This window comes from Embiotoca jacksoni, unplaced genomic scaffold (assembly GCF_022577435.1).
Source record: "Embiotoca jacksoni isolate LCO1_2020_lvr unplaced genomic scaffold, fEmbJac1.0.p SCAF_4, whole genome shotgun sequence".
Classification (NCBI taxonomy): Eukaryota; Metazoa; Chordata; class Actinopteri; family Embiotocidae; genus Embiotoca; species Embiotoca jacksoni.
Window position 1 is genome coordinate 19,788,134 of NW_027185392.1, and position 25,013 is coordinate 19,813,146.

General features: G+C 43.5%; 1 protein-coding gene across 1 annotated transcript; it reads right to left on the reverse strand.

The window, feature by feature from the left end:
• Window positions 1-3,203: 3,203 nt before the first annotated feature.
• tab1 (TGF-beta activated kinase 1/MAP3K7 binding protein 1) lies at window positions 3,204-23,346 on the reverse strand. The gene is given in 12 exon segments (XM_069167338.1): window positions 3,204-3,856; window positions 5,908-6,061; window positions 7,094-7,307; window positions 8,192-8,336; window positions 10,378-10,439; window positions 10,441-10,490; window positions 11,771-11,887; window positions 16,477-16,615; window positions 17,354-17,449; window positions 20,306-20,459; window positions 21,988-22,118; window positions 23,273-23,346. Coding segments are annotated over 12 exon segments (1,521 nt in total). The 5' UTR covers window positions 23,306-23,346; the 3' UTR covers window positions 3,204-3,630.
• Between the last annotated feature and the right edge of the window lie 1,667 nt (window positions 23,347-25,013).

A 25,013-nucleotide genomic window follows, 5' to 3' on the forward strand; every position in this document is an offset into this window, starting at 1 on the left:
TGCGTGATTCTGGACTAAATATAGTAACAAAGCATACGAACATGCTTTTTAATGCGTAACAAATTACTCCTGCAAATCCAAACACAATGCAGCACACAAACAAGCCGGACTGACGGGTCAGGTGTGAACAAAGGTAAGATAAGATAATTCCTCTGTGAGGAAGCTGGGCGTCTCTGAAACAGGTTCTGTGACCGCAGCTTCACGAGTGAATGGACTTCTTTACTGACAAAAACAAAGAGAGGCTACAAGCAGAAAAAGTGCAGCTACTTCTACCGCTTATCATTCATTTCATGGCTTTGTGTTTCCCTAAGAAAGAAAGGCTTTGTGTTTCCCTTTCTTTTCTACAAGACACAACAGAGTTACTTGACTCCACTTTTCAAGAATTAGGTCGTTTGCCTAAATAATAAAATAAATAAATAAATAAATAAAATAAAATACTCCAAATTGAGTTATTAGCAACATTCTAATGTCTGCATTAACAATTCACCTCCAGCTGGTGAAGCTTTCTTGCGACATGATTATTCTTCATTTTATAACTTCTCTGATTAAAGCAATTAGGGTTTGCTGATAGTGTGAAGTTAATTTAGAGGATGAGATAATATTTTCAAAGAAGACACCCTCTGTGGAAGCACATTAGACGATGACTGGCTGTTTAATGTTCATAAAATGTAATAACACGAATGGAAATAATAATATTTTTGTGCTCACAGAATCACCCTGGCAACGTGATATCATGCTGATAAATTTCCAAGTCGAACAGGTGGAGAATTCTCAGCTATTTTAGTCACAGAGGAGAGAAACTGTCTCACAGCCCTCTGACAATGCTGGAGAAGGCTTCAGGGCCTCAGTGCAGCAGAGCGCTGTAAGCTTACAGCTGGCATGTTTGCACATCCGACATTAAAGGAGTATTTGAAAGAATGTGACTTTTTCTCGGATGGAAAATGTCCTTCTTCCTTTCCTGACAATGATTTTGGGGGAAAAAAAGGGGAATCGGGGAGAGTGGGAGAATCTGATGAGTCAGGCAGAATACGAGCAGTGAGCTGGAAAGTTTCAACAAAACTGTATACGGTATCCTGAAAGGCAAAGCGCATGAAAAACGGATATCTAGCAGTGCAAGATGAAAAAAAAGATGAGTTTAAAATTTCCCGTTAGTGAGTTGGAAGTTTGGATTATTACCTCTGCCGAGGAGATCATGTTTTTCGGAGCGGTCTGCTCATTTGTTCCATTGAAGTCGGTGGAAGGGTGCAGCGTTTGAAGTGCATCAGAATCACGTAGTGAATCCACAAATTATTCTTCACTTTCATTAACGTCGCGACATATTTGGCCACACATCTTCAACTCTGGTAAGACGGTAGGAAACTCCCAAAGCAGGCGAGTCTAAAAATACGACGACTCCGGATCACGATCCACATTCAGTGTTGCCGGTAAGCTTGATGGGACACGAACGTTACCTGCTCAAACTGAATACAAAAAGGAGGCATTGTGGAGCATTCGGCGAGAACCAAACTGGAACATCGGCCCTATTGTGGGGACATCCTGAAGGACACGTTACGGCGGCTGCGGCAGCACGTTCACGTATCGTTCTGAAGCAGATAATCGGCCTCGGCGGGAGGTCGGCGCTCTCCGACTGCCCTCGCCGATTCGGAAATCATGCCGGCACACGGGATAGAAAAGCCAATAAGTGATGGCTCAGTTTGACCTTGATGGATGGCTCCATTTGCTTCAGCAATCCCCCCCCCCCGTCCCGCTTTCGTCGATCATATTTTTGACTTCACCACGTTATGAGCACAATCTGCTGCCGCTCGAGTCTCCAGGTTCACCATCCATCAATGCCATGCTGCAGGAGCGTCAGAGAGATCTCCTTCCATTCCTCTTCTTTGTCTTGTTGAAGGAACGGTCAGCGCTTCAGATCCAGGGATGCAAAACCGTCGCAACAGATCACCTCGTACCTCCTCTCAGACTTTGGCTCGTCTTGCGTGGCGAGGATGCTAAATCTCTTCACCGTTTGAACCCCGAAAACCTCAAGGTTTGGTGTTTGGTTGTTGGCGTCAAGAGTTGTCAGATTTAGATTTGCGTGGTGTCGTCTTGCCGCCATGCAGCTGGATTTTTATTAAAAAGAAAAGAAAATCTTGGCATCAAAATTTTGTACTGAATTGTGCGCAAGGTTCGCGTAATCAATCCGCATCAAATCAAAACCCTTTGGGTCTCACAAAAGATCTTTAATGGGCTAGATGTGTGTAATGATTAGGATTAACACGTTCAAATACTACATTTGAACCTGTCACTGTAAAAGCAGAGCTTAGCTCCGTCCAGCTGTTGGTCACAGCTTCAGTCTTTACTGTGATTATAGTCTGGAAACCCTGTTTCACGTTAAGGTTTGCTCAGTCACTGTGGAGGGCCCGTCAGCAACCAGCGGGTGTGTGTGTGTGTGTGTGTGTGTGTGTGTGTGTGTGTGTGTGTGTGTGTGTGTGTGTGTGTGAGATGACGTTTAAGTCAGAGGTTTGTTTCTGAAAAGAAAGAGTTTCAACAATGGCAGCAGTGGTCCAGTTTCGTAGGAGAACATACATCGCGTGGTGGTCGATGCTGATTGGCTGAATGCTGCTCCAAAAGCTTTAAAACAGGTCAGGGGTCTTCGTCCAGCGGGATGCACCGACTGGAAACAATCCCCAACGGAGCGAGGTCAGTCCCTCAAGGGAATTATGGTCCGGTAATACCAGGCTAGTAAATGCATGTTTAAGTACTTATAGACTCGTTCCAATGTGTAACCGTGTGACATGATCCGTCCACATACAGGAAATGATGCATGTTACATGTAGAAGAGGTGGGCTGGTGTTCTGTTACCTGGTCGTGGTTAATAGCATCATATTTATTCAGAAAAAAAAAAAAAAAAGCTTTTCCTTCCAAGACAAACTCATAATCATTTTCTAAATTAACGCTTAATATGTTTCTAATTGTAACTTCTCTTTCCTGCCCCTCCTCAGGTACTAATTTAAAATTAATCTCCGGGGTTTGTTGACAATGAAAATGCATCTAATGTACCCGTCCGTCACCACAGGTGTGGTCGTAACTACCAAACAATCTTCAGGACGAACATTTTCAGTTCCTTGATGGAAGTCAGGACATCAGAGTGAAATGAATTGGGTGTAGTTGCAGTTATCAAATGTGATGAGAACCACTTGTATGAAGAGAAGCTCAGAGAAGCGTCTGATTAACCTGGGTATGTATTTTCATTACAAATAAAAAAGTACTTTCAAGCGCAGTCATTCATTCCATTTTAAGGCCTTACAGTATGTAATCATTCTTAACTCCACAAACTCGCAGGTCCTGTTTTTACATTGCAATAATTTCTACAATCTGGATTACAAGTATTCCCTCATGACCTTTTGTCTATTATGCAAACATCAATGTGGGATGTGTAGTGACATCATTTTCTCACCATTTCATAGCAAGAGGTTGAGTCCTTCCTCCCTGCGTCCCCATGCACCTTCAGGCCACTTAGTTTTAGTTATGATACATCAATAGCATTTCATCAGTCATAAAATCTCTTGCCACCTCACAACCCCCATGGGCCTCCCTGCTACCAGAAAATTCAGTCCGTCTCCGTCCGACTGCACCCCCCCCCCCCCCTCCTCACTGGGGTCCGAGGCCCCCCTGGGTGCTGTGGCCGTCGCTGTGGTCGCTCCCCCACAGCCGGTAAAACTGACTGAAGTCTACGTAGGGCGGGACGCGGCCCGTCTCATCAGGCTGCGCCGCCTGGCTTCCTCTCTGGCGGAACAGGCTTCCGTCCCCCGAGCTGGAGCTGGAGCTCTGTGTCTGGGTGTTGGTGGACTGCAGGGTGGCTGTGGGGCTCTGACTGCTGGAGAAAGGTGGGTGGTCGGGGAAGGTGGAGGAAGGGGAGCAGGAGGAGGAGGAGGAGACGGGTATAAGGGTCGGGATAGAGGAGGAGGAGGAGGAAGCGTAAGGGAGGGGTTCCACGTCGCGGGTGGAGAGACAAAGGAGGGAGGTGGACAGAGGCAAAGGACGGGGAGGAGGAAGGGTGGTGGAGAGAGAAAAGAGGGAGGTGGAGATGGGGAGAGGGGGAAGAGGGGAGAGGGAGAGAAGAGGGGAAATGGGGAGTTCAATTATGGGCTGCAGGATGTCGACGGAGGCTTGGCAGGTGGTGGGCTGAAACGTGCTACGGGAGTGGAGCAAGGAGAGGCGAGGACAGAGTGGAGGAGCAGGGCGGAGATTCCACGAGGAAGAGAAATATAGACGTGAGTCAGACAGCGAGAGACGGACGGGAACAGAGTGGAACTCATGAAGTAGGAAAGAAAATGCACATGCGGCACGCACGTTAAAATGGGGAGCTTCCTGTTCTGATTCTGTAACATCATACCGGAAGTTGTTTGAAGCCGGTTACATTTCAACCTGTCAATCATTCACTCTTTCTGATAAAGTAATATATAATATTATATAATACTTAACTTCTACCTACTCTCACTTTGAAGAGCTCAAACAGACACACGGAGGACGAAACCTTACGGAGGTGTGCCGCTGCGGTTTATGAGGGACAAGGCTGCGTTCATGTGTTATTTGGGGCAAAGGTCCATCGAGTGGGAAGAAGCAGCAACACTGAACCCGCTACTTTTTTTCTGCAACACAATGTACAGTGTATCTGGCAAGCTGTTTTGCTGACCAATCACTAAAATGATAGTTCAAGTTCCTGATAGATTACTGTGTGACATCCAACGCCTTTCTTCAGGACTGTTACGACTAAAACCGATAAAAAACTATCCAGTTATGGAGTCTGATAAGCTTTTAAACCCGACGGTGACCCGTCCACGGGTTAGTGAACGGCTGCTTTGAAGGCTTGAGTCTGGCATTTTGGTTGTCGCGATCTTCGATTTTTTTTTTTTGGGGGGGGGGGGGGGGGGGGGTTTGAGCCAGAAGTGGCCATTTGGACGAGCCGGGGTGGTGAACACGACTGAAAACCTGAGGACGACCTGACTGCCCTCCAGACACGTCACTCACACCAGACACGTCACTCACACCAGACACGTCACTCACACCAGACACGCCCCCAAACATACCTTTGAGGCCTAATATTCAATCAATGATGTAATTACTGTCAGAGGGACCAGCAGAACACAGATCACAAGGAGTGAGTTTAGTGAATGACTCCGCAATGACTTGGAAAATGAAATGTTGGCTTCGTGTTGCAAGAGACGAGTTGACGCTCTCTGAATGGGCGTCTTTGGAGCCAGCCCCCCGTGGCCCCCAGTGGTACTGCACTCTGATGCACTGGCTTTACTTTTCAGACCTGGAGACTAAGTGCTTTTCTTTATACAGTTTATGCTTTAAATACTTGAATCTGAACTGATTTAACACTTGAGCAGTTAAGCAGCAATTTGTGAAATAGTTATGATTTCGGCACAACGCTGTCAGAAATCAGTAAAATTGACTCAAGGGGACTCTGCTTATTTATTCACATCTATAAACCGACACAGCTCGTATGTAGGGGGAAGTTCAGTATTCCATAAGTTCCGCTAAGTTTTTCTTTTAAAGTACGTGAAAAGGACCGTGGCACGGCAGCAGAACTATGGGGAAGTGAAAACTATGCTTATAAATAAGCATAGCAGTGGAGGGACACAGGGGAGTGAAAATCAAGCTAACCTAAAATAAATATAGCAAGGGAGAGACGTGGAAGTCGAACATCTTGCTTATTTAAAATACACCCAAAATAAACCAAACGGTAGGGAGGGTAGCGCGGAGCCAGAAGAAAGCTCACCCAGAGCACCCACGCTGCAGCACAGCAGCGAGGGAGGGGAAGTCAAGTTTAGAACGCAAACACAACAGTTGAGGGTCAAAAAGCAAAACTCAAAAGTTAATTCAAAGATGCAGAGCAGGCAGGAGACGAGTCAAGCTCACCCTGGTGTCGGGGTGCCTTCCTCCAGGGTGGAGGCGGTGTTGGTGCCGTTGGTGAGGGTGCCTTGTGAAGGCATGACCAGTGAGAGGGTGACGCTGGTTTTACTGGTGCTCTGGCTGGTGGAGTAGGGCACCGACACGGGGTAGATACGACCACCTGAAAGAAGTGCGGGGGGGGGATTAAAGTGATGGTTGAAAAGAACGTACTAGTTTAATAAAGCATACTGTTAAAGGCTGCTGTTCCAATGGGTTGAAACGAAAATGTAAGCGTTCACCATTCATTCAACTTTTATTTTTGTTTTTAATGAAAGACAAAAAAAAAAAGACTGGGACTCGTGTGCAAGCTCGGCATAAAATGGCCATATTAAGAAGCCAGACTGAGATGAGTATTTTCTACATGTGCCTTGATATTTTGGCTCTGTTTGGTATTCTTGGCTACGACTCTCAGAATCGTTGATTTCTTTTTCTAAAGGCTCGCTCTAACGTGAAGCTCTCCGCTGCATACATTTTCGGTTCATTACTAGTTTTAATCCATGTCTGAAAAACAGACAAAGTATTCAGCCGCACAAGCCAAGTCCAGCATGATGTTATTTTAATATTATTCGATCATTTCTGTATGGTTCCAATTTCAAACAGTCGAAATGCAGGATGCCCTGATCAAGATTTTCTGTACCAGATCTCAGTCAGACATTAAAAATCGATATCGTGACAGCTGCAACCCAAAACGTACTTATCCAAACGCCAAACATGTATCTGACACACAAAAAAGAACAACACCACACCGTATTCTGAATGAGCTGGCGGTCCTGATTCAAAACTACAAAGCTGGTAAAATGACAAATTTGACATTTTTGAGGACTTTGCTGGTTTTCAGGCCTGATTAAAAATCTGAGGAAAGAACAATTGTTTTTTTTGTTGTTGTTGTTGTTCGTTCCAAGAACATTAAGTATGTAACCGTTGATCAAGGCTTATGAGTTGGTCTTGTTTCCAAGGGTCACAAGTCAAAAAGGTCGGCGAACCACCGGTCACAACCTTCTCGTGGTTCTGTAGGAATAACGCATTTCCAATCTGACTAAGTTATGCAACTTCTAAATGAGGAACATTGTGTTGGTGTAGCCGGTGCAGAGGTCTGTTCCCTAGACGGGCGTTCCACGAAATGCGAATCAACCCCAGAATGCCGTTCTCCTACCCTGCGTGGGCGTGAGCGCTGCGTCGGCCATCGGGTAATTGAGTGTGCGGATGAGCAGGGTCATGTCCTCGTGCCGGGAACAGGAGGTCGCCCTCTGACGGCCGGACACGAAGACGTCGTGGTGAAGCCGCTTCACCCGCTCCACCACCGACTGAGCCACTGCCTCCAGACTGGTCTGCAGGGCCAGCTCTGCGGCTACCATGGCAACGATTTCCTACAATGAACCGCAGAGGAGACGGGGCGGGCGGGGGGAGGGGGGGTCAGAGAAATAAAAACTCAACAAAATACTCATTAGGAATAATCAAAAAAACACAAGTAGAACAACGTCTAATTCACCCAAAGTATATTTTTCTCCATTGTGTTCTGTAAAAATAAAAAAAAATAAAAAATAAATAAAAAAGTTTGCATATCGGCCAACACCAACACTGATAGCTCTGCGATAGGACAATATCGGAAGATAAAATCGACAGCCCTATATTTCGGTCAGGCTCTAATTAGCAGTTAATAAGCAATCCCATGATCCTTTGTGTTGTCTGTCCACCAATCAGAGGCATTGCTCCTGACTGAGCTCTGACCTCAAACACATGGCAAAATGGAATAACGGAGCACGACCGCATTCTCCGATTACTGGATCCATACTGTTAAAGACAACGGAATTTATTTTTCCTCCATAAACTCGTTAACATATACTGTATGAAGGACAATCAATGAAGACAACTAAACAATGATCATTGCTTGTAGTTTATATTACACACCATATGCATGTGTGATGATGATAATGAGCTGAACCACGCAGCAGGCGTCACAGGACTGAAGTGTTGCGTTCATGTTACTCTCTCAGTCCTGATTGGACACTCAGACAGAAGCAGCCACGGAAACAGGACACGGACAACAACGGGCATGGGATCGAAACAGAAAAACTAAAAACTGACAGAAAAAGGACGTCAATGAAAGGACAGAAGAGGGAAGTGGAGAGTGGACATGAAATGCAGTGTAGGTGGTCGGAAAAAAGGAAGATGAACACGTCATGCAGGGATCAAACAGCAGGAGAACAAAAGGAGAGAAAGTGGAAAGAGGCCATCAGAATGTATCCGTTACCTGATTGGCTTGTTCGGGGCCGTGGGCGGATTCAAGGGCATTTATTAAACCCTCTGACATCAGCAACAGGAAGCCTGTCACACCATCCACAGTCTGGCTGCCATGAATCTCGGGCTCCGCGACGACTGGCCTCGTCTTGGCCGCACTGATGGTGGAGGAGGACGGGAGGAGACGCATATATTAGTAGTTACATTCATATCAGAGAGCCAGAGATCAATACAGCCAGGGACAGGGACTGCAAGAGACACAAAACTGAGACATTTAGATGAAAGCAAAGACGAGTCGAGACTGGAAGACAACATGGAAGGAGTACGAGGGGATACTTGAGATGAAAAAGAGACATAAGAGCACCTGACCTACATCCAAAGAACCGTTTATACTTCACCCACATGAAATTTTCTGCACCGTCTTTGATGCTACAAAGGGGGAAAACTACAAAGATTCCATTGTGTGTCGAACTGAGAATCACCATTGACTCGTAGGTGTCGTCGTCGCCTGATTTGTTTCGCCTCAACAGCAGACATGAACAGGAAATGAGCGGGGGGGGGGGGGGGGGGGTAGGAGAATCTAGAGAGGCTCAGCTGTGGTAAAAGAAAAAGGCTGGAAAATACAGACAATGATATGGACACAGAGCCATCTCTGTCCACACACACTGATACATATTCAAAAATACCTGTAACTAAAATGTTTTGGTAGCTTTCCCAATTTGCTTTGAAAGACTGATAGCACTCTTCAGGGGGGACAGCTAGTCTCCATGCCAACACCTCTAAATTTTACCAATGGACATGTTAAGTTTGTCATCACTGCTTGGCAACCGGCGGAGGAAGTGACTGAGTAGTTCCAAGAAACAACCAGAGACGGTATATAAAAATGGACATTCCAGTTCTGCAAAATGAGGCCGATGCAGAAGTGCCTTAAGCTGTAATACCGTCGGGTGCCACTAGAGGTCGGCTCCAAAAAGCCTCCGGCTCCATAGACTCCCATTCAACTTCTCTCATACAATGCTCAGTCAATAAAGCTTTTCTGTATGTCATTTGCTAAATGATTAGATTATTGTTCTGGCTGTCCAACTGAAATGAATCCTGTCATTAATTTTCAAATAAGCCTCAAAAAGCCATGTTTTGGGGGGGGCGTGTATGTTTGATTGACATGCCTGTGGTGCAGTCAGGTTTCTGCTATCGGTGGGCGGGACGTAGTATTTCCAGGTTTCCAGTCAGATCCCCGATATCGTTCTGTTTTACAGAACATAAATCAGAAAAAGGTCTGTGGGATAAATTTGAACTGTTCAAGTAGTTACTTATAATGATTACATTCCCAGTAAAGTTGACTGCTTCAGTGCACTGATGTCAGTGTGGAGAATAAACTGTAAAATATCCTGCCTCGAAAGTGTCAAAACTGTTTGATAACCACATTTTAGCAGCAGATGTGTGTTTAAATATACTGTATATTCCATGTATAAACAATTATCGACAGATTTCATCAATATCAGATGTTTTTTACTCCCTAGTACCAGAATTGGCCCCAAAAACCCAGGATCAGTCAGGCTCTACTTAAAGACTTAAAAGAGAGTCCACCATGTTGCACTGCCATGTTTCTACAGTAGCCTGGAGGAGACAAACCAACCAGTCTTTAGAGAAAGGTTTTTGTGTTTCCGCAACTTTCGCAGTCATAGCTTCTCTTCCACGCTTATCAGGGATCAGAGGAGTGTTCGGTTTATTGAAATCAGCAACCAAATCAAACTGTTATATGCCACTAAATCCTGGACACTACTCCTTTAACAGAAAGAAAAATGTGTTCATGTGTTCATTAGTGAGTTTTAATGGTGCTGCTCAGCAGATTTTTTTGTTTTAACTTTAACTTCCCCCCACGTCCTGCCTCTATGCTAAACGGAGCTAACTGGCTCTCGGTTACAGCCAAGAAAAGTTCTGATGGCATTTAGAGGAAGATAAATGCATTTGTTTCAGCTGACTATGTTAACAACCAATACGCAGAACAGGCTTGAATAAACTGATTCAAGATTTCAACATAGTCATTTGGGGTGTTTTTGCATTTGATAGATGGACAAAACATCAATGTAATACAAGAAGAAGGAGGAACAAGGAACCAACCAAACAACCAAATAAGATGAGTGTGGGAGGTGGTGCTGCCAAGGTAGTCCATGAACAACATTGTGATCGTGGCTTCACCTGAGCAAGTCGATTTCATTGTAGTTAAATTTGACCCGGTAGTCTCCGAGCCTCCTGGTGTCTGCTCTGTCCCGCGATCTGTCCTGCTTGTCTTACACGAGCTGAATCCACACCTGGAGGAGGGCGGGCAGTTTGGAGACACAGAGGAAATGAGTTGAAGGGGAGCAGAAGGCTGAGCAAGAGAATGTGTACGGAGACGGGGAGGATAAAGCAATAAGACAAGGGTAATAAGTAGAAGCAGGAGGTGGGGGTGAGGGAGGAGGAGCTGGATGTTTGGGGCTGTTTGAGGTGTGTTTGGAGATATGAGGGGAGAGGTCACCTTGGCCTGGGTTAATGGAATGACTGTCATTTCTTTTAAATCATTCAGATGAGGACCCGAATAACAGAATAATTATGGGAGTCCCAACTGGAGCTGGAGCTGGAGAGCTTTGTCTCCTCTAATGGTGTGAAATGCTGAGAAACAACGCAGCTAATTCCCCATTATATCCTTTACAGGTGACAGGCTGCACCTCTTCTGCAAAGCTAATCGCATTCTATGTATTTTCTGTTACGACCCTCATTACGGGACCATTAGCTTGGCTGTCCGTCATGGATGGATGACTCTAAGTACGTCTCTGTGGCTCTTAGTCTGCACTAATGGTTGCGTCTGTGTCGGGCTGGATATCCTGCTTGAAGTGGAAGGTAAGGAGCGTCTGCTACCGTGCTAATCTAAAGCATCTCAATACCAATGTGGCAAAGATACATTTCTGTTCCTTCATCTGTCAGAACCAAATAGGAAGAACCTACAAAAAAAGAGCTGTTCTTGTTTTTCTAGTTAGCACCAGTATGTTTGACTCCCACTGGAAATCGGGGTAAATATAAAAACAAAAAAGGCTTTACACTTCAGGATACCAGTTTTTGTTTCATTTTCCCCAAATTGAGCACTTACATTTTTTTTTGTTTTTAAAGTGATCGTGATCACAGTTAAATAAATAAAGCCAAACAAATAGTCAATAGTTCACAAAACGAACCTTCCATAAACACCAAGCTGGTCATGGTCTGTGCTGGAAAGCAGTTGGAGTTGAAATTGACCCTTCTTCTTTTTGATATGCACATCTGAATGCGGAGTGTGAAGTTTATGCTCTTTAGAGTTTCCTCAAAAATTCTCCAACGAAAACACCTCGGCATCCAAACAACTTTCTAACAACAATCACACGATGAAATCTATCGCGGTTTACACACGCGGAAATGACCTTTGTGCGACCCCACGCAAAAACAAAAAAAAGTCAACTCTTATATTACAACATAGTGATCAGTGAATGAGGGACTGAGTTTGGACGCATCATTTGTATCTACTCTCCATCTCCATCACGTTTGCGAGTAGCTGTGTACATACAGTATCGGCGTGTCTCACCCAGAGCAGCCAGCCTCTGCAGCTCATCCTCGTTGTCGGTGCTGTGTGGTCGACCAATCTGAAGAACCTGGTTCTGGCCGTCGCTGCTGGACTTGCACAGCAGGACTCGGTTGGTACCTGGGAGCGCACGCATATTAGACATAATCAGACGTATACGTGTGAATTAACACCAACATGAGGTCGACTGTGTCTGGACCAGTCACATCTCTGGTTGCCATTGAATGAGCTCGTGTTTACATTGTTTAGGAGAGGAGTCCGTATGAACGCCTCTCTTGTGGCGTCCACAACCTCGGAACTTTCTGAAAGCTCAGAGTTCACGAATGGGGAAGTATTTGCTGACGTCTGCAGTGAGATGATAAGTTAATACATTGTAATTTTAGTCAAATAGGCTTTTTTTCCGTAATACGTCTGAGAAAAATGTTAATGCTCCTGGCGGCCTCGTCTTCTCCCTCTGACATTATGCCTTTGAATTTCCGGCATTACTTTACCAACCTGCTAACTCGCTCGAAATGTTTAGCCTCTGTGGCTCCGAGACGCCGTCCATGGTGCTGTTGCTAAGCAACTATTGTCTTCCAACTTAACCCCTTGGGCACCGAGCGTACTGTGCACATGACCCCTCATGTTGTAACCGCGAGTTATTTTTAAAGGCAGCAGATGTGACGCATATAGACCTTCTTCATCCAGATGTTTTTACCTGTCATAGTAGAACAGACACAGATGGACCTAATAACATTAACAAGGGCTCCTTCTTTCAAAAGCCATTTATAAACAGGCCTTTTTCAATGCAGATATCCTCATCACTCATGGGCTAATTCATAATATTAATGACTGTATTTCACTTTTCATGTGTCCATTCCAGGGTTCAAGTATTGTGCATGCCTGCTCACAGGCCACACCTTCAACATTTATAGAGAACATTAATAGTATTTCTTACACCTGTGATTTTTCTGCTATGATAAAAATCGAAATGTCTGCTGTGAAAAAAGACGTTAAACAGGCTACAACATTCAACTACACAGTTTAGTTGTGGTGTTTATTTGGCTGGATTATATTGAAAGATTGATTTCATTGTTTTGGCTTTCCTATTTAGACACAAGAAGGATGAGAATATTAGAAACACCTAAATACCACCAGTAGTACAGCCTCAACCAGTTACAGGAGCATTTACTTCAGGACCGTTAAACCGAATTGCAAAATGTTATACAAGTGCATCTTCGATGAGATTTCCTCCTGGTGTAAAATACATTTTAGATTTAACAATAGGGAACGTCATGATGTAAAAGGTTCAGCACGCAAAGTATGACACAAATTTTAAAGTTCAAAAATACACCTATTCACATTCATGAGATTCAGCCTTCTAATTCTTGCACACATTTGTGATGCAGGGAGAGAAATGCACTGAAGGTCTAAAGCTTAAAAGACAATTAATCAGCTAAGATGCTGTGGTCCCATTAAAAAGCTATACATGGATTATTGACTGATCAATGAATAATTCACTTTTATATCAATACTTTTGGGCCACCGTGCAGAAGCGCCATGCAGTTCGGGAGCACCTCCAACCAAATCCTATATCTCCTGAACACGCCTGGAGTTGTGTGTTCTGGAGACACGGCCGTCCAATCCACTAGGATCCCGTGTCGACCTGTGTGTCATTCAGGCAGTGACGGGACGCTGTCGTGTTTAAAACTGACGTGTTAGTCCGAAACCACATGGACCCATCTGGTTAGCCTGGTCTCACTTACGTATGTGCATAAATAAAGTTGCTACGTTACTTATATGTAAAGGGTAACCAACTAGTTCCGATGTTTAATGTTGATGTAGCGTCGGCCCCTCACACACCCCCAGTCCCAGCTCGAATTACGGGTCGTACAACCTTAACTGTCAAATATATTTCACATCAACGCACAGCTGGGAGTGCTTTATTGAGAACACTTACTCGTATGTTTAAAGCTCCCTGGGACCCGTGTTCTGTCAACTTTGAACTCTTGACCCTCACACAAAGGGCCGGTGGGGAGAACGGTCCTCCTTTCTACCCACTACTAATTACTACCCTCCATTTTTCTTCCTTAGTACCGTGTCCTTGAGGACAAAAGAAAATAAAACCCAGAGCGAGGGTGAGGGGCTCTTTTCCTTTGGCTGCCCTGCAATCAAAGATGTAGGCAAGAAGAAAGGAACATCTAAAAAGAAAAACTACATTTAAGGGATTCAACAACAACTGTTGAATTAATGCATCATTAGAATGAGCTTCATTCTCTTTATTACTGATTAAATCAAGCTGAAATAAGAATACGCAGAGTTCCCAGATAAGTAAAGCTCGTTGCAGCAGCGGGAATCTTTGGCATGAGCTCTAATGACTCTTAAAGTGAAATCCTTCACAGAAATGACTGTAGCTCCATTGAACAAGAGTGTGTGTGTGTGTACACACACACACACACTCTGTGATTATCCGTCTCCCACCGACTCATTTGAATTTAAGGATCTAAAATGGCCTGCGGGTTCAGGTAGTGAAATATTATTGACAGACACTCCTGTTCTTAAGATATCAGGTGGGAATCTGTGTGCAGACACAAATATAGACACACCGAGAACCGGGCTACTTGTCCTGCAGCTGTTTTCTGTAGGAGGCTGGTTTGGCAGCAGAGACTCCAAAGCAATAACTGACATTGTATGTATGTTTTGATTTAGGAGAGTCGATACGATTTCAACATGTCTGTAGGTTGTAGGAAACACATGTGGGAACAAATTACTTTTCCTCTGTAGAAATAAACTTTCTGCACAGTAAGTAAAGCACATGTTTGCCAACGGGGGGTTCAATGTGTTTATTGTTTCCTTTTTCTTTATTTTAGAGGCATAGCATATAATGTATCATATAGATACTGTTTGCTTACAGCTTTGGTCTGGGTTGCTAACTAATGGCTCGAAAATAACCTGTCTAGTTGTACGATCAAAAAGTTGAGAGACTTCCTGTTGCGTTCAAACAAAGTGCAGCAGAGCGTCGCGCTCTGAGCAGGGAGAAGCAATAACCTCAGTGAGTAAGTATTCCATGTTATGTCACTTAATCAACATCAGTACCCGAGTTGCACATGTTTTGGCGACCAGTGGTACGTCACCTTGGAATGAGGAAAGGCGCAGTTTACTCTGAACTATTCAATTATTAATCGACTGTGACACCAACAGGGCAGCTGGCAGACAGCTTTTAGGTGCATCGCTGCCACCTTCTGACAAGAGTGACGCATTACATCCAGGCGCCAGTAAAAAAACGGAAACAAAGAAGGATAGTTGCATATAATAATCGATTTTATATATTTTAACGACTATTTAAATATTCAAAAATCATGTCCCATCTCTACCATGGACCAGAAACTTGGGCAGAGCACACTTCAAATTTATGGTCTACCTCCTTGGGAAGACAGAGAAGTCGCAGGGGCAACAATACACAACCCTGCCAGGCACTCTGCCGCTCTGGAAACGTGAACGCCACTCAAAACACCGGCTCACTGATATGCGGAAGCATTTAAAGGTCTCAGTGGCAGATTTTCCAAGTTTAAAATTAGACTGTGCTCATGTCCGTGCTGAAATCACAAATGTGCTCGTACCACCGGTCACAAACATGTGAGGAACAAAGGTGCTGACGTTAATCAAGCTACGCAACCTCTTGCACATATCTGCGCTGCCCTCCATTCACGCACAGCAGGACCAGCCCTGGAAACCTTTTGATTGCACCTGGTGCAGCACAAATAGAAATAATCATAAATGCTATGCTAATTGCTAATTATATCAGGAAGGCAGGCTGGCAGTGAGGTTAGATGACCTCTGCATGTTTGTAGACTGTTTGTCAGTGGGCATCCACCCGGCTGATGTGCCTTTGAGCAAAACCCTGAAATACAAACAATACAAAAAAAACCCTATTCTGCAGCTCCTTAAATCGACCTGTACAATAAATATTTCTTAGACCAGTAACTATAATTGCACAGCGTGTTTCATGCAAAAATAAAAGGAGCAAATACGATAAAAAAAAATTTAAAAAAAAAAGAAAAAAAAGCTTGAACTGGACCAGTCACCCTGCCTGAAGCTGATGCTGACTATTCAGCATTAGATTACATGGGTGCTAAAAATAGCACCAGTGTGCTCTCTGGGGAGATGTGGGTTTTCATGGCTTCAAATGGGAGTTCTGCAGCACGTCAAACACGCTGTCCCACAGCAGCATGGAGTAATACTGCATGTACATGTTCACTGCCTTCATGTTTGCTGACTGTGGTTTTACAACTACTGTCTTCTCCTTTAGTCAATGAAATGCCCAAAAATGCCACATCATGTTGACCTTTCCATACATTTCTGTTTTTGCTTTTGTTTGTTAAAAAAACTAATGTTTACAATAATCAAAATATTATCATACAAGAAGGGCTCGATCTCATTCAAAAATGTTCGAAAAAATGCTGGCCCGCTGGCCCAGCTTCTACGGTGTGGCTGACCAGACATGGTCTTTGTCAAATGTGTGTGAAGCCTGACATCTGCTGGTGTAGAGCAGATTGTGAAGCGGCTCCCTGCCACTGGATGCTCTTTTGGTGCCACATATTGCTATCAACAGCTTTTGGATGGATCTGCAGCAGTTGAACATTAAATAGCAAATCTCTAATATGACTATCAAAGTCCAAATTTGGGTATCAAGACAACTTCAGACGATTTTAATATGAGTGTGTCCGTACCGACGTTGGCGATGTAGAGCTTGTTGTTGAGAATCAGTGCCACCACGGCCGTCGCGCCTCCGGACACCTCCTGCTCCAGCTCCTTCAGGCGCTCCTGCACCTTCTGATTCTGAGGAGAAAGTTGGTGGAACGACACATTCTAACCAGCCGGGAGGTGACGAGAGAGACGAACATAGAGAGGAGGAGGAGATGGAGGAGGAGGAGGAGCAGGAGGAGGAAGGAAAAGGAGGAGAGAAAAGGAAAAGAAGAAAAATCAGGAGGAGCAGGCAGATTGGTGAGTAAAAAAAGAGGAAATAGCCAAAACAAGAGGAGATGGAGGAGTAGAGGAAGAAGAAAGAGGCAAACAGGAAGGAGGTGAGATGAAAGAAGATAAGAGACGAGGAAGAACAGGAGATAGTGAGACACATAAGAAAACAAGAAAACTGTGAGAACGGACGAAAGGAGATTATGACTAGATGTTCTTCTTGAACTAAAACACCAAAGGTGACTCACATTATCTTAAAAAATGGCCAGACCAGCAATAATACCAGCCGTTAATATTAAAGAACGTGAAGCAGAGAAAATATAGGAGATAAAACCAAAGATTGGCACAAGACGAAGGAGAGAAGAGCTGCATCAGAGGGAAAACTGAGACCGGCTCATCTGATGAAACCAATTAGAACTTAACAAGCTCATTCTCCAATGGCTGAGACATTAGCTCACACTAATGCCCAAATCTGTGGTTGCTACGGAAACTAACACAAAACCCCTCTTTCTCAATTTTCAACTTAATCTGTCAATAATGTGCGTGTGTGTGTGTTTGTGTGTGTGCGCGCGCGCGTGTGTGTGTGTGTGTGTGTGTTTGCGTGTGCGTGTGTGTGTGTGTGTGTGTGTGTACCTCGTTGTGTGGTAGGAGGTAGTTGGACAGGTGAGCTTTCTCAGCCAGAGCATCGTCTATGGTTTTAAAGTAGCTCTTCTCAACCACATCAAAGGCCTGCAACAAGATCACAGATCACAGATCACTCAGTCAGATCTTAACATGTGCTTCTCACATCATCGCCATCGATGGCGAGGGAACGCTCCACATCTGGGGAACGCTCCACATCTGGTTACAAATGCATTGAACGGTGAGGTTCACTATTGAAGAGCTGAAACTCGTGACTTTCCAATGAGCAGAGAACTTGCTAATGCAACACTAGTTTTGACGGTATTCAATCTCCAGGATTTCTTGGAGGTGTTTTGTGTGTTGGGCTAAAAAATGTGAACTTTTCTAAAAGATTTGCGATGCAGATGCAGTTTACGGAGTCACGGACATACTACTCAGTAAAGGAAAACTCACAACAGAAACGGGCGGGGACTTTTTCCTTTTTATATTCTGAACTTAAAGAACCCTGAGAACAAAGTTACAAAACAATTCCTGAGTCATAAAGTAACGTGGGTTTACAAAACAGAAAGTCTGTAAAGGCCATCTAGAATACACAAGCTGCATCTTCTGCACAAATAAGTTTATAATATTCCTTCTAGCACATAATAACATCGCATGGACTTATTAACTTCCATTGGAGATGGTCTTTAATTCATCAATAAATGTGTGTAAATGTTTATAATACCATCACTGAAGAAAATTCAAACTTGTGTTTACAAATTTCCTGTCGATCTAGAAGAGGATTAGAATATGATTTTCCTGATCTGCTTCTGCCTCAGAAAGTTTGGCCAGAGTTGGAGCCGTTTTGCTTAATTTACATTAAAGACTTAGTTTGTTGTGTTGACGTCTGATTTTCTAACCGGCTTGAAGCAGGACAGGATCAGGTGGTAAAAACTGACACAGAATATTCGACGCTCCAATCAGGATTCAGCACGGGGTGCCAGGTGAGGGTCAGTGTACGGCGTGAAAGGATGTTGGAAGTGAGCCCTGCAACTATCGACAGCCTCTTCATCAGTTCAGCGTCTCCATCCGCTGTGGTTTGACAGGACCGTTGCGCATGAAGCACATGTGGCTCCGTTTTGGTTTTAAAGCTACGATGTCCTGCAAACGCGGATCAAACCGGACCGCCGCGACACGGTGATGTTACACCAGCATTTCAACTGATCCACTTCAGCAGCAGCATTTGGGTTTTCAGAACCCTGTAACTAATATTTACATGTATCCCCTTCTGTTCACTCTGAAAATGGATCCTGCTTCCTTCTGTTGATCAATACTAGTTATCTGGGTTTTTTTTATTACCAATTTACCATTATCTCATAGCTTAATCTGTAAATGGCATCACCACTGGAGGGAATTACATGGTATTTAGGATTTACTGATCAGCTGGTCATTTGGAAACGACCCCTGACCTCACTTTCCTCAGCGTCAAAGTATTTCGGTCGCTTTTCATTTGCACGAGCAAACGCAACACTTTGAATGCTTGGAAATAATCATCTTAAAGATTTTCATTTAAATAAATGTGTGTGATGTCACTACGAGGTAACATAGTGCTGATTGAGCCTGTGGCTTGATGATAATACATTTTCAGTGTGAGAAGGGAACGAGTTGAGTGTCTGCGGCTCAAAGTTAGTGATGAGATTAGAGTTGTTCTGCCAGAGAAAGGAGGCGGAGCTAACAACAGGTTCACTCAGCTCACTTGCGCGTGAAGTCATGCCTACTGGCAACTGAGCGAGATCACACAGGCAGCCGTTGGTTCGGATCGGCGGGAGGTGAAACCAAGCAGAAACCCTCCCATCGGTTTATGAGCTGCAGTGTTTGAAGCCTCGAACTTGGCATTTTGTCCGTCGCCATTTTGCTGTTTAACAGCCAGACGTGACCTTATTTTGACGAGCCGGGGAGGAGCGAGCGGTGATCTTAACTCAATGTGACTGGGAACCTGAGGACACTATGCCCATCAACCTATAACAGACTACTGACTGCACCACGGGCCTGTCAATCAAACACACACGCCCCCAAACGTACTGCTTTTTGAGGCCTAATATCTGATTAATGGTGGATTTATTTTCAGATGGGCCACCAGAAAACTTATCAGAAGGAGCAACGTTAGAGAATAAAACTATAATGACCGCTGGAAAAAATGACTGACTTTGTATTTAATGAGAAGTTGAACGGGAGCCTGATGAGGCTTTTTGAAGCCAACCCCTGGTGTCCTTCGGTGGTATTGCACTTATGCATTGGCCTCACTTGTCGGCCCCGGACTCTACGCCCACATTTACGTACGGTCTATAGGGGAAGCCAAAAAGCTGTAATTGCCACTTATTGCAAGGCAAAAAGAACCAAACAGAGAGTTAAAGGAAAGACCGAACATTCGCACTTGAAGCTCCAGATTTAAACTCATCACGTCTCATCGCTCCCTGTGATGCCTTTTCACCCCGAATACGAGTGAGACCACTCGACAAAACTGTAAGTGGTCGAATGGCGTAGAGCAGAAAACATGTTCTTTTCTAGCATAACCTGCCTTTATGCGTCCGAGTACGTAGAGTCTGACTTAATAATGACAGACGAGTGTTGTGAGTGTTTCTCATTAGATCATAATTGAAAATAAAGACTTGTTTTACTCCTGCATAATAATAATACTGTGATAAATAAACTTTTGAAAGCTTCAGAAAACATAACCGTCTTAAATGTATCTTAAAATATTCTGCAGTTAGTTTGTATGTTTAAAGACCCAAGCACCAAGAATTGTGACAGTGTGTTGAATTTTATCCTCTTTTTTTTTTTTTTTTACAAATTTTGTCTTAAAAGAAGTGACGGAAAAAGTGTGAGAAAAATCCTTTCCCACCCTGCGGAGTAAAAGTCTATTTGTTCTTCCTGCTAGAATGTAAAGAGCGTAAACGTGAACCGTACGAGCCCGCAGACACCGACCTGCGTGAGGATCTTGCGGACGTCGTTGTCGGTGCGACTGGACTTCAGCTGCCCGAGCAGCAGTTCAGCCGTCAGACACTGGGAAGCAAAACTGGCCACTCTGCTGCCGTCATACCCGTTAAAAACCCCGTACAGGAAGGAGTCGTCCTCGCCTCTGATTGGTGGACAGAAGACAACAAACATGAGGCCTTTGTTTCCTTTAAGGAGTAAACAATGAACATTAAGACCAAAGAACATCCTTTATCCATCACTCGGGATTGTCGTGTGTTTTGTGTGAACTGAAACTCCACAATGCCAAACAGCAGAGATACACGTGTACATTTAATGGAGCTACTTTGCGTGATTGCAGCGTTTGATACCGAACGAAGCGTAGCGGGACTGGCGCTACCTCATGCAGTAACATGGCTGGACCTGTTGGCAATAAATCACTACCATGATGTCATGTTTACGTAACAGCATTTAGATAGGAATGAGCTTGCTGTTTGCTTTTATGGCAAAATGCTCAGATCCCAAATGGGATCAGTTTTTGCTGTGATGACTCGGGTGTAACCGCACATTCTGCTCAGGTGGTGGTGAAATACTGTAATGTTGTGAATGCTGTGAGGGGCAAACAAAAGGTTCTGAGAAGTTTACTGTAGCATGTGGAGCGCAACACGGTGATGTGCACACAGCAGAGGGAAGCTGCAACCTTCGTGAGAAATTATTCCAAATTATGTCACTTGATCAACGTCAGCAGCTGAGCTCCACTCGTTTTTGTGATTGCTGAACGTTCCCTTGACGACGGTCTGTGGCAGTAAAGCAATGAGCTGCAGGTGGTTTGAGACGTGGCGCTTCGTTAATACGGAGCTGCTCCCTCCAAACCACGAGAGAAACAAACACTACTTGAACATGTCAAACATAAATGAAATATTATAATAATAGTTTGCTTGTTGAAATGCAACTGGTCGTCTATCAGCGCCTGTAAGCAATCAATAAAAACTCTTTCCAAATTATATTTCATACATTTCTGTGTGACTACTTCTACTTCCTGGTGCAGGGCGTTGGCCGAATGAGAGTGAATGCAAATCCTTAAACTTTTGTCAACTGCGGGACCTGAGGCCGCTCTTCTATTGGATGTTTCAGATTTTCCACGGGGGGCACATCTCCGACCCTTTGACCCTCCGACCCTCCAACCCTCCGACCCTCCAACCCTTTGACCCTTTAACCCTCCGACCCTTTGACCCTCCGACCCTTTGACCCTTTAACCCTTCGACCCTTTGACCCTCCGACCCTTTGACCCTCCGACCCTCCAACCCTTTGACCCTCCGACCCTCCGACCCTTTGACCCTTTGACCCTTTAACCCTCCGACCCTTTGACCCTTTAACCCTTCGACCCTTTGACCCTCCGACCCTTTGACCCTCCGACCCTCCGACCCTTTGACCCTTTGACCCTTTAACCCTCCGACCCTTTGACCCTCCGACCCTTTGACCCTCTGACCCTCCCTCTTTTATTGGCAGCAAATCCCTATTGTTTAACTTTTTTTTTTAATCTAATAATGCTGCATGTAATGTATATTTTTACTGCATGCCGTTCACATTCCCAGTCGGTGAGCACTGAGAAAAGGATGAATTGACGCCGGTGCTTGCTCGGCAGACATCACTCCAGATTAGATTTGTGTCCTTCCCTCTTTGAGTTTGTTTACCTGAACCTGAGGTGTCCGTCCTCGTTCGGGTGGCTCTGAGTTCCTTTGCCATCGGAGCCGTACACACAGTTGGGTGCTGTGCCAACCCCACACAGCTGACACAGAGGCAGGTCATCTGTCCAAATCTGATGCTGCCGAGGTAAAAGAAAAAAGAAAGGGACAAATCAAACAAACCTTAAGACCAAAGCATGAAGTCGTGATCTGTGTGTTGCAGGTTAGTGAGCACGCGAAGTCATGTTGAATGCACTTGAGCTTCCACGACATTGTTCCTGTTTAACTCACACTGTGACAGCATTAATTCATAAATACATTTATTAAACTCTGTTTACAAATACTCTCCTGAAACGGTCTAAAACAGGAATAAATAATTCATCTTCATAAATATAATCCGGCTGGTGAATAAGTAGAAAGATCGAAACCAGCAGCAGTTTTAAAAAGGTAAACACTGAAGCTGGGAAATATGTCCATATTATACCTCGTCATGATGAGAGACTAGATATTGATTTAGATTTCAGATATTGTATTATTGTGATATGACACAAGTGTTGTCATTTCCTGGTTTCCGACGGCTTCATTACAGTAAAGTAATGACACTTTATGTACTTACCAGATTGTTCTCGCCATTATATAATTTGCCTTTACCCATTAAGTCAATATACAACTCACATCACTCACATCAAACATCTCATTGTGTAAATATGTTGTGAAGTCTTCCCTACAACATGAATATTGAGGTATTTGATTAAATGTCATTGTTTAATAAGGAATCAACATAATCTGCAGAATTTGCTGCACCTAAAATGACTATATAAAGCTGAAAACGTGTTTAGGAGCATTTGATGGGTCTTGACTTTGTTGTATCGTGCATGTGTTTCTATATTTAACAGATATAAGTGTGTAATAATGATTTATTGTGATGTGAAGTACGACGCACATGGAAACACCTCGGCCTCCTTTGCCCAAACACGTTTAGGTTTCCATCGAGTCATCAGATTCAGTTTAGACTCACTGAAACAGAATCTAATCTCATAGTTGAAGTTATTAAATCGAGCTCAGTGTCAACAAACACTTTCACAATCACAGGAGAACAGCTCGACCGCAGCAGCTAGCGCTAGCATCACTAAAGCGACACCGACAAAACAATACACCGAGGAGATGCAGTCACAGCGACCACCGGGAGGGAGGAGGAGGAGGGAGATACCCGGGACCGAGACCAGCTTCAAAAGTAACGCAGCGCTGACATGGTTTTAGTAAAGAGGAATAAACAGCTGCGTTGTTCACTTACGCTCTGCATCAAGTTCCTCCGCTGCGCCGCCATGTTGGATGGAGATCCGTTGCGTTCAGGACGCGTCGTGAAAGGTCGGAATTCTGAGACTTCGGGACGTAAACGTAAACGCTGCAGTTGATTTCGGGAGATGGTCAAATGATATGAATACGAATCTAACACGACACCTTTCAAGGCTGCTGCTATGATTCGTAGTTACTAAGGAGGATGTAAAAGACAATACGTGAAAGTGCATTTCGCAATGATTTACGTGTTAGACTAATAAGCATGAAGGCAGCATCCGTGTAAGGTTGTTGAGCTCGTGAATTTAACTTTTTTTTTTTTTTCTAAATTGGCTGTTAACAGTCTAATTCTTAATTTAGATTATTTATTAAATTTAATTTAACAAACTCAACTTCCGGTTTGATGCCACACTGGATTTATTTGACAATATTGCCACCGTGTGGGATTAATATAAACTACAATTACCAGCAAACAGCAGCTGCACGCAAATGATGGTTATAGGCTGCAGCCTTTGGGCCATCATTTTCTACATACCTTTATATCGGACTGATATCAAGTAAAATTTACATTTAATTTGAGTTATAATAATATTTATGGTTATCTAATAATAATACATTATTTTATGGTGGCAAGTGTGTTTTGTTGATGATGTGCTTATATAGATTATTTGTTTTTTAAGGTCTGTTTTAAAAGCTTATCATGAGCTAAGAATTTAGGAAATGAATCATAACTATCTAAAGTCACCTACACACACACACACACACACACACACACACACACACACACACACACACACACACACACACACACACACACACAACCACAGTTGAACAGCTTCACTCTCTTGCACTCAACTAGGAATGAGCACATTGTAAAGGAAAATGCCTACAGAGGAAGATATTCATGTCATAATTCAGTCTCGTCACTTGAGGTATAACTAGAGGATGCCTGCTAAAAATGCATGAACAATTCCTATACAGCAATCCACTTTAAAAGGTGGAAAGCTGACCAAAAAGGCTGACCCAAGCTCATGCTCAGACTTTATAAACTACAAATCTGCTGCTGTTTGGTATTAGAGCTTCAGATGTTTGTTTTTGGCATATATCAGTTCATTCAGGAAAATAAATACTAAATAAAAGACTTTAACATCCAAGAATCTGAGACCAACGAGTCATATCTTTATCCGTTTTTTTCTTTATTTTTACTGGTTAAAATTGAACACATCAAAAACAAACATTTGTACACAATCTTTTTCTTGAATATTACCTTGCTTTTTTTTAATTTTTTTTTTTTTTTATGGATTTCACAGAGGAACATCACACATCTCTACGTCTACACGGATGTACAGTGTAAAGTATATATGTGCATATATACCTTGATAATTTGGTCACATTGTTTTGTTGCCATATTCCTTTTTTTTTATAGTTAGTATTGTTATCCCAAAATAAAAACATCTCCTTACCCTGAAAGCAACATAAAGGATGAGGTATGGAAATCCTCACCACATATCTTATCACAATAACACTCAACAGACCACAGATCTTCTTTCTTTTGTCTTTTCTTATTTTATATAGAACTAGCACAATGTTCTAAAATAAAGCATAATCTTTTTTCCCAAACACTTTAATATACTGAATTATAGATTTACATATATTTATAGAGATAGATATACTTTATACTTTATTCTTTAAGAAAATGGAGCAATGCATGTTCATAAATAGTCAGGATGTTCATGGTC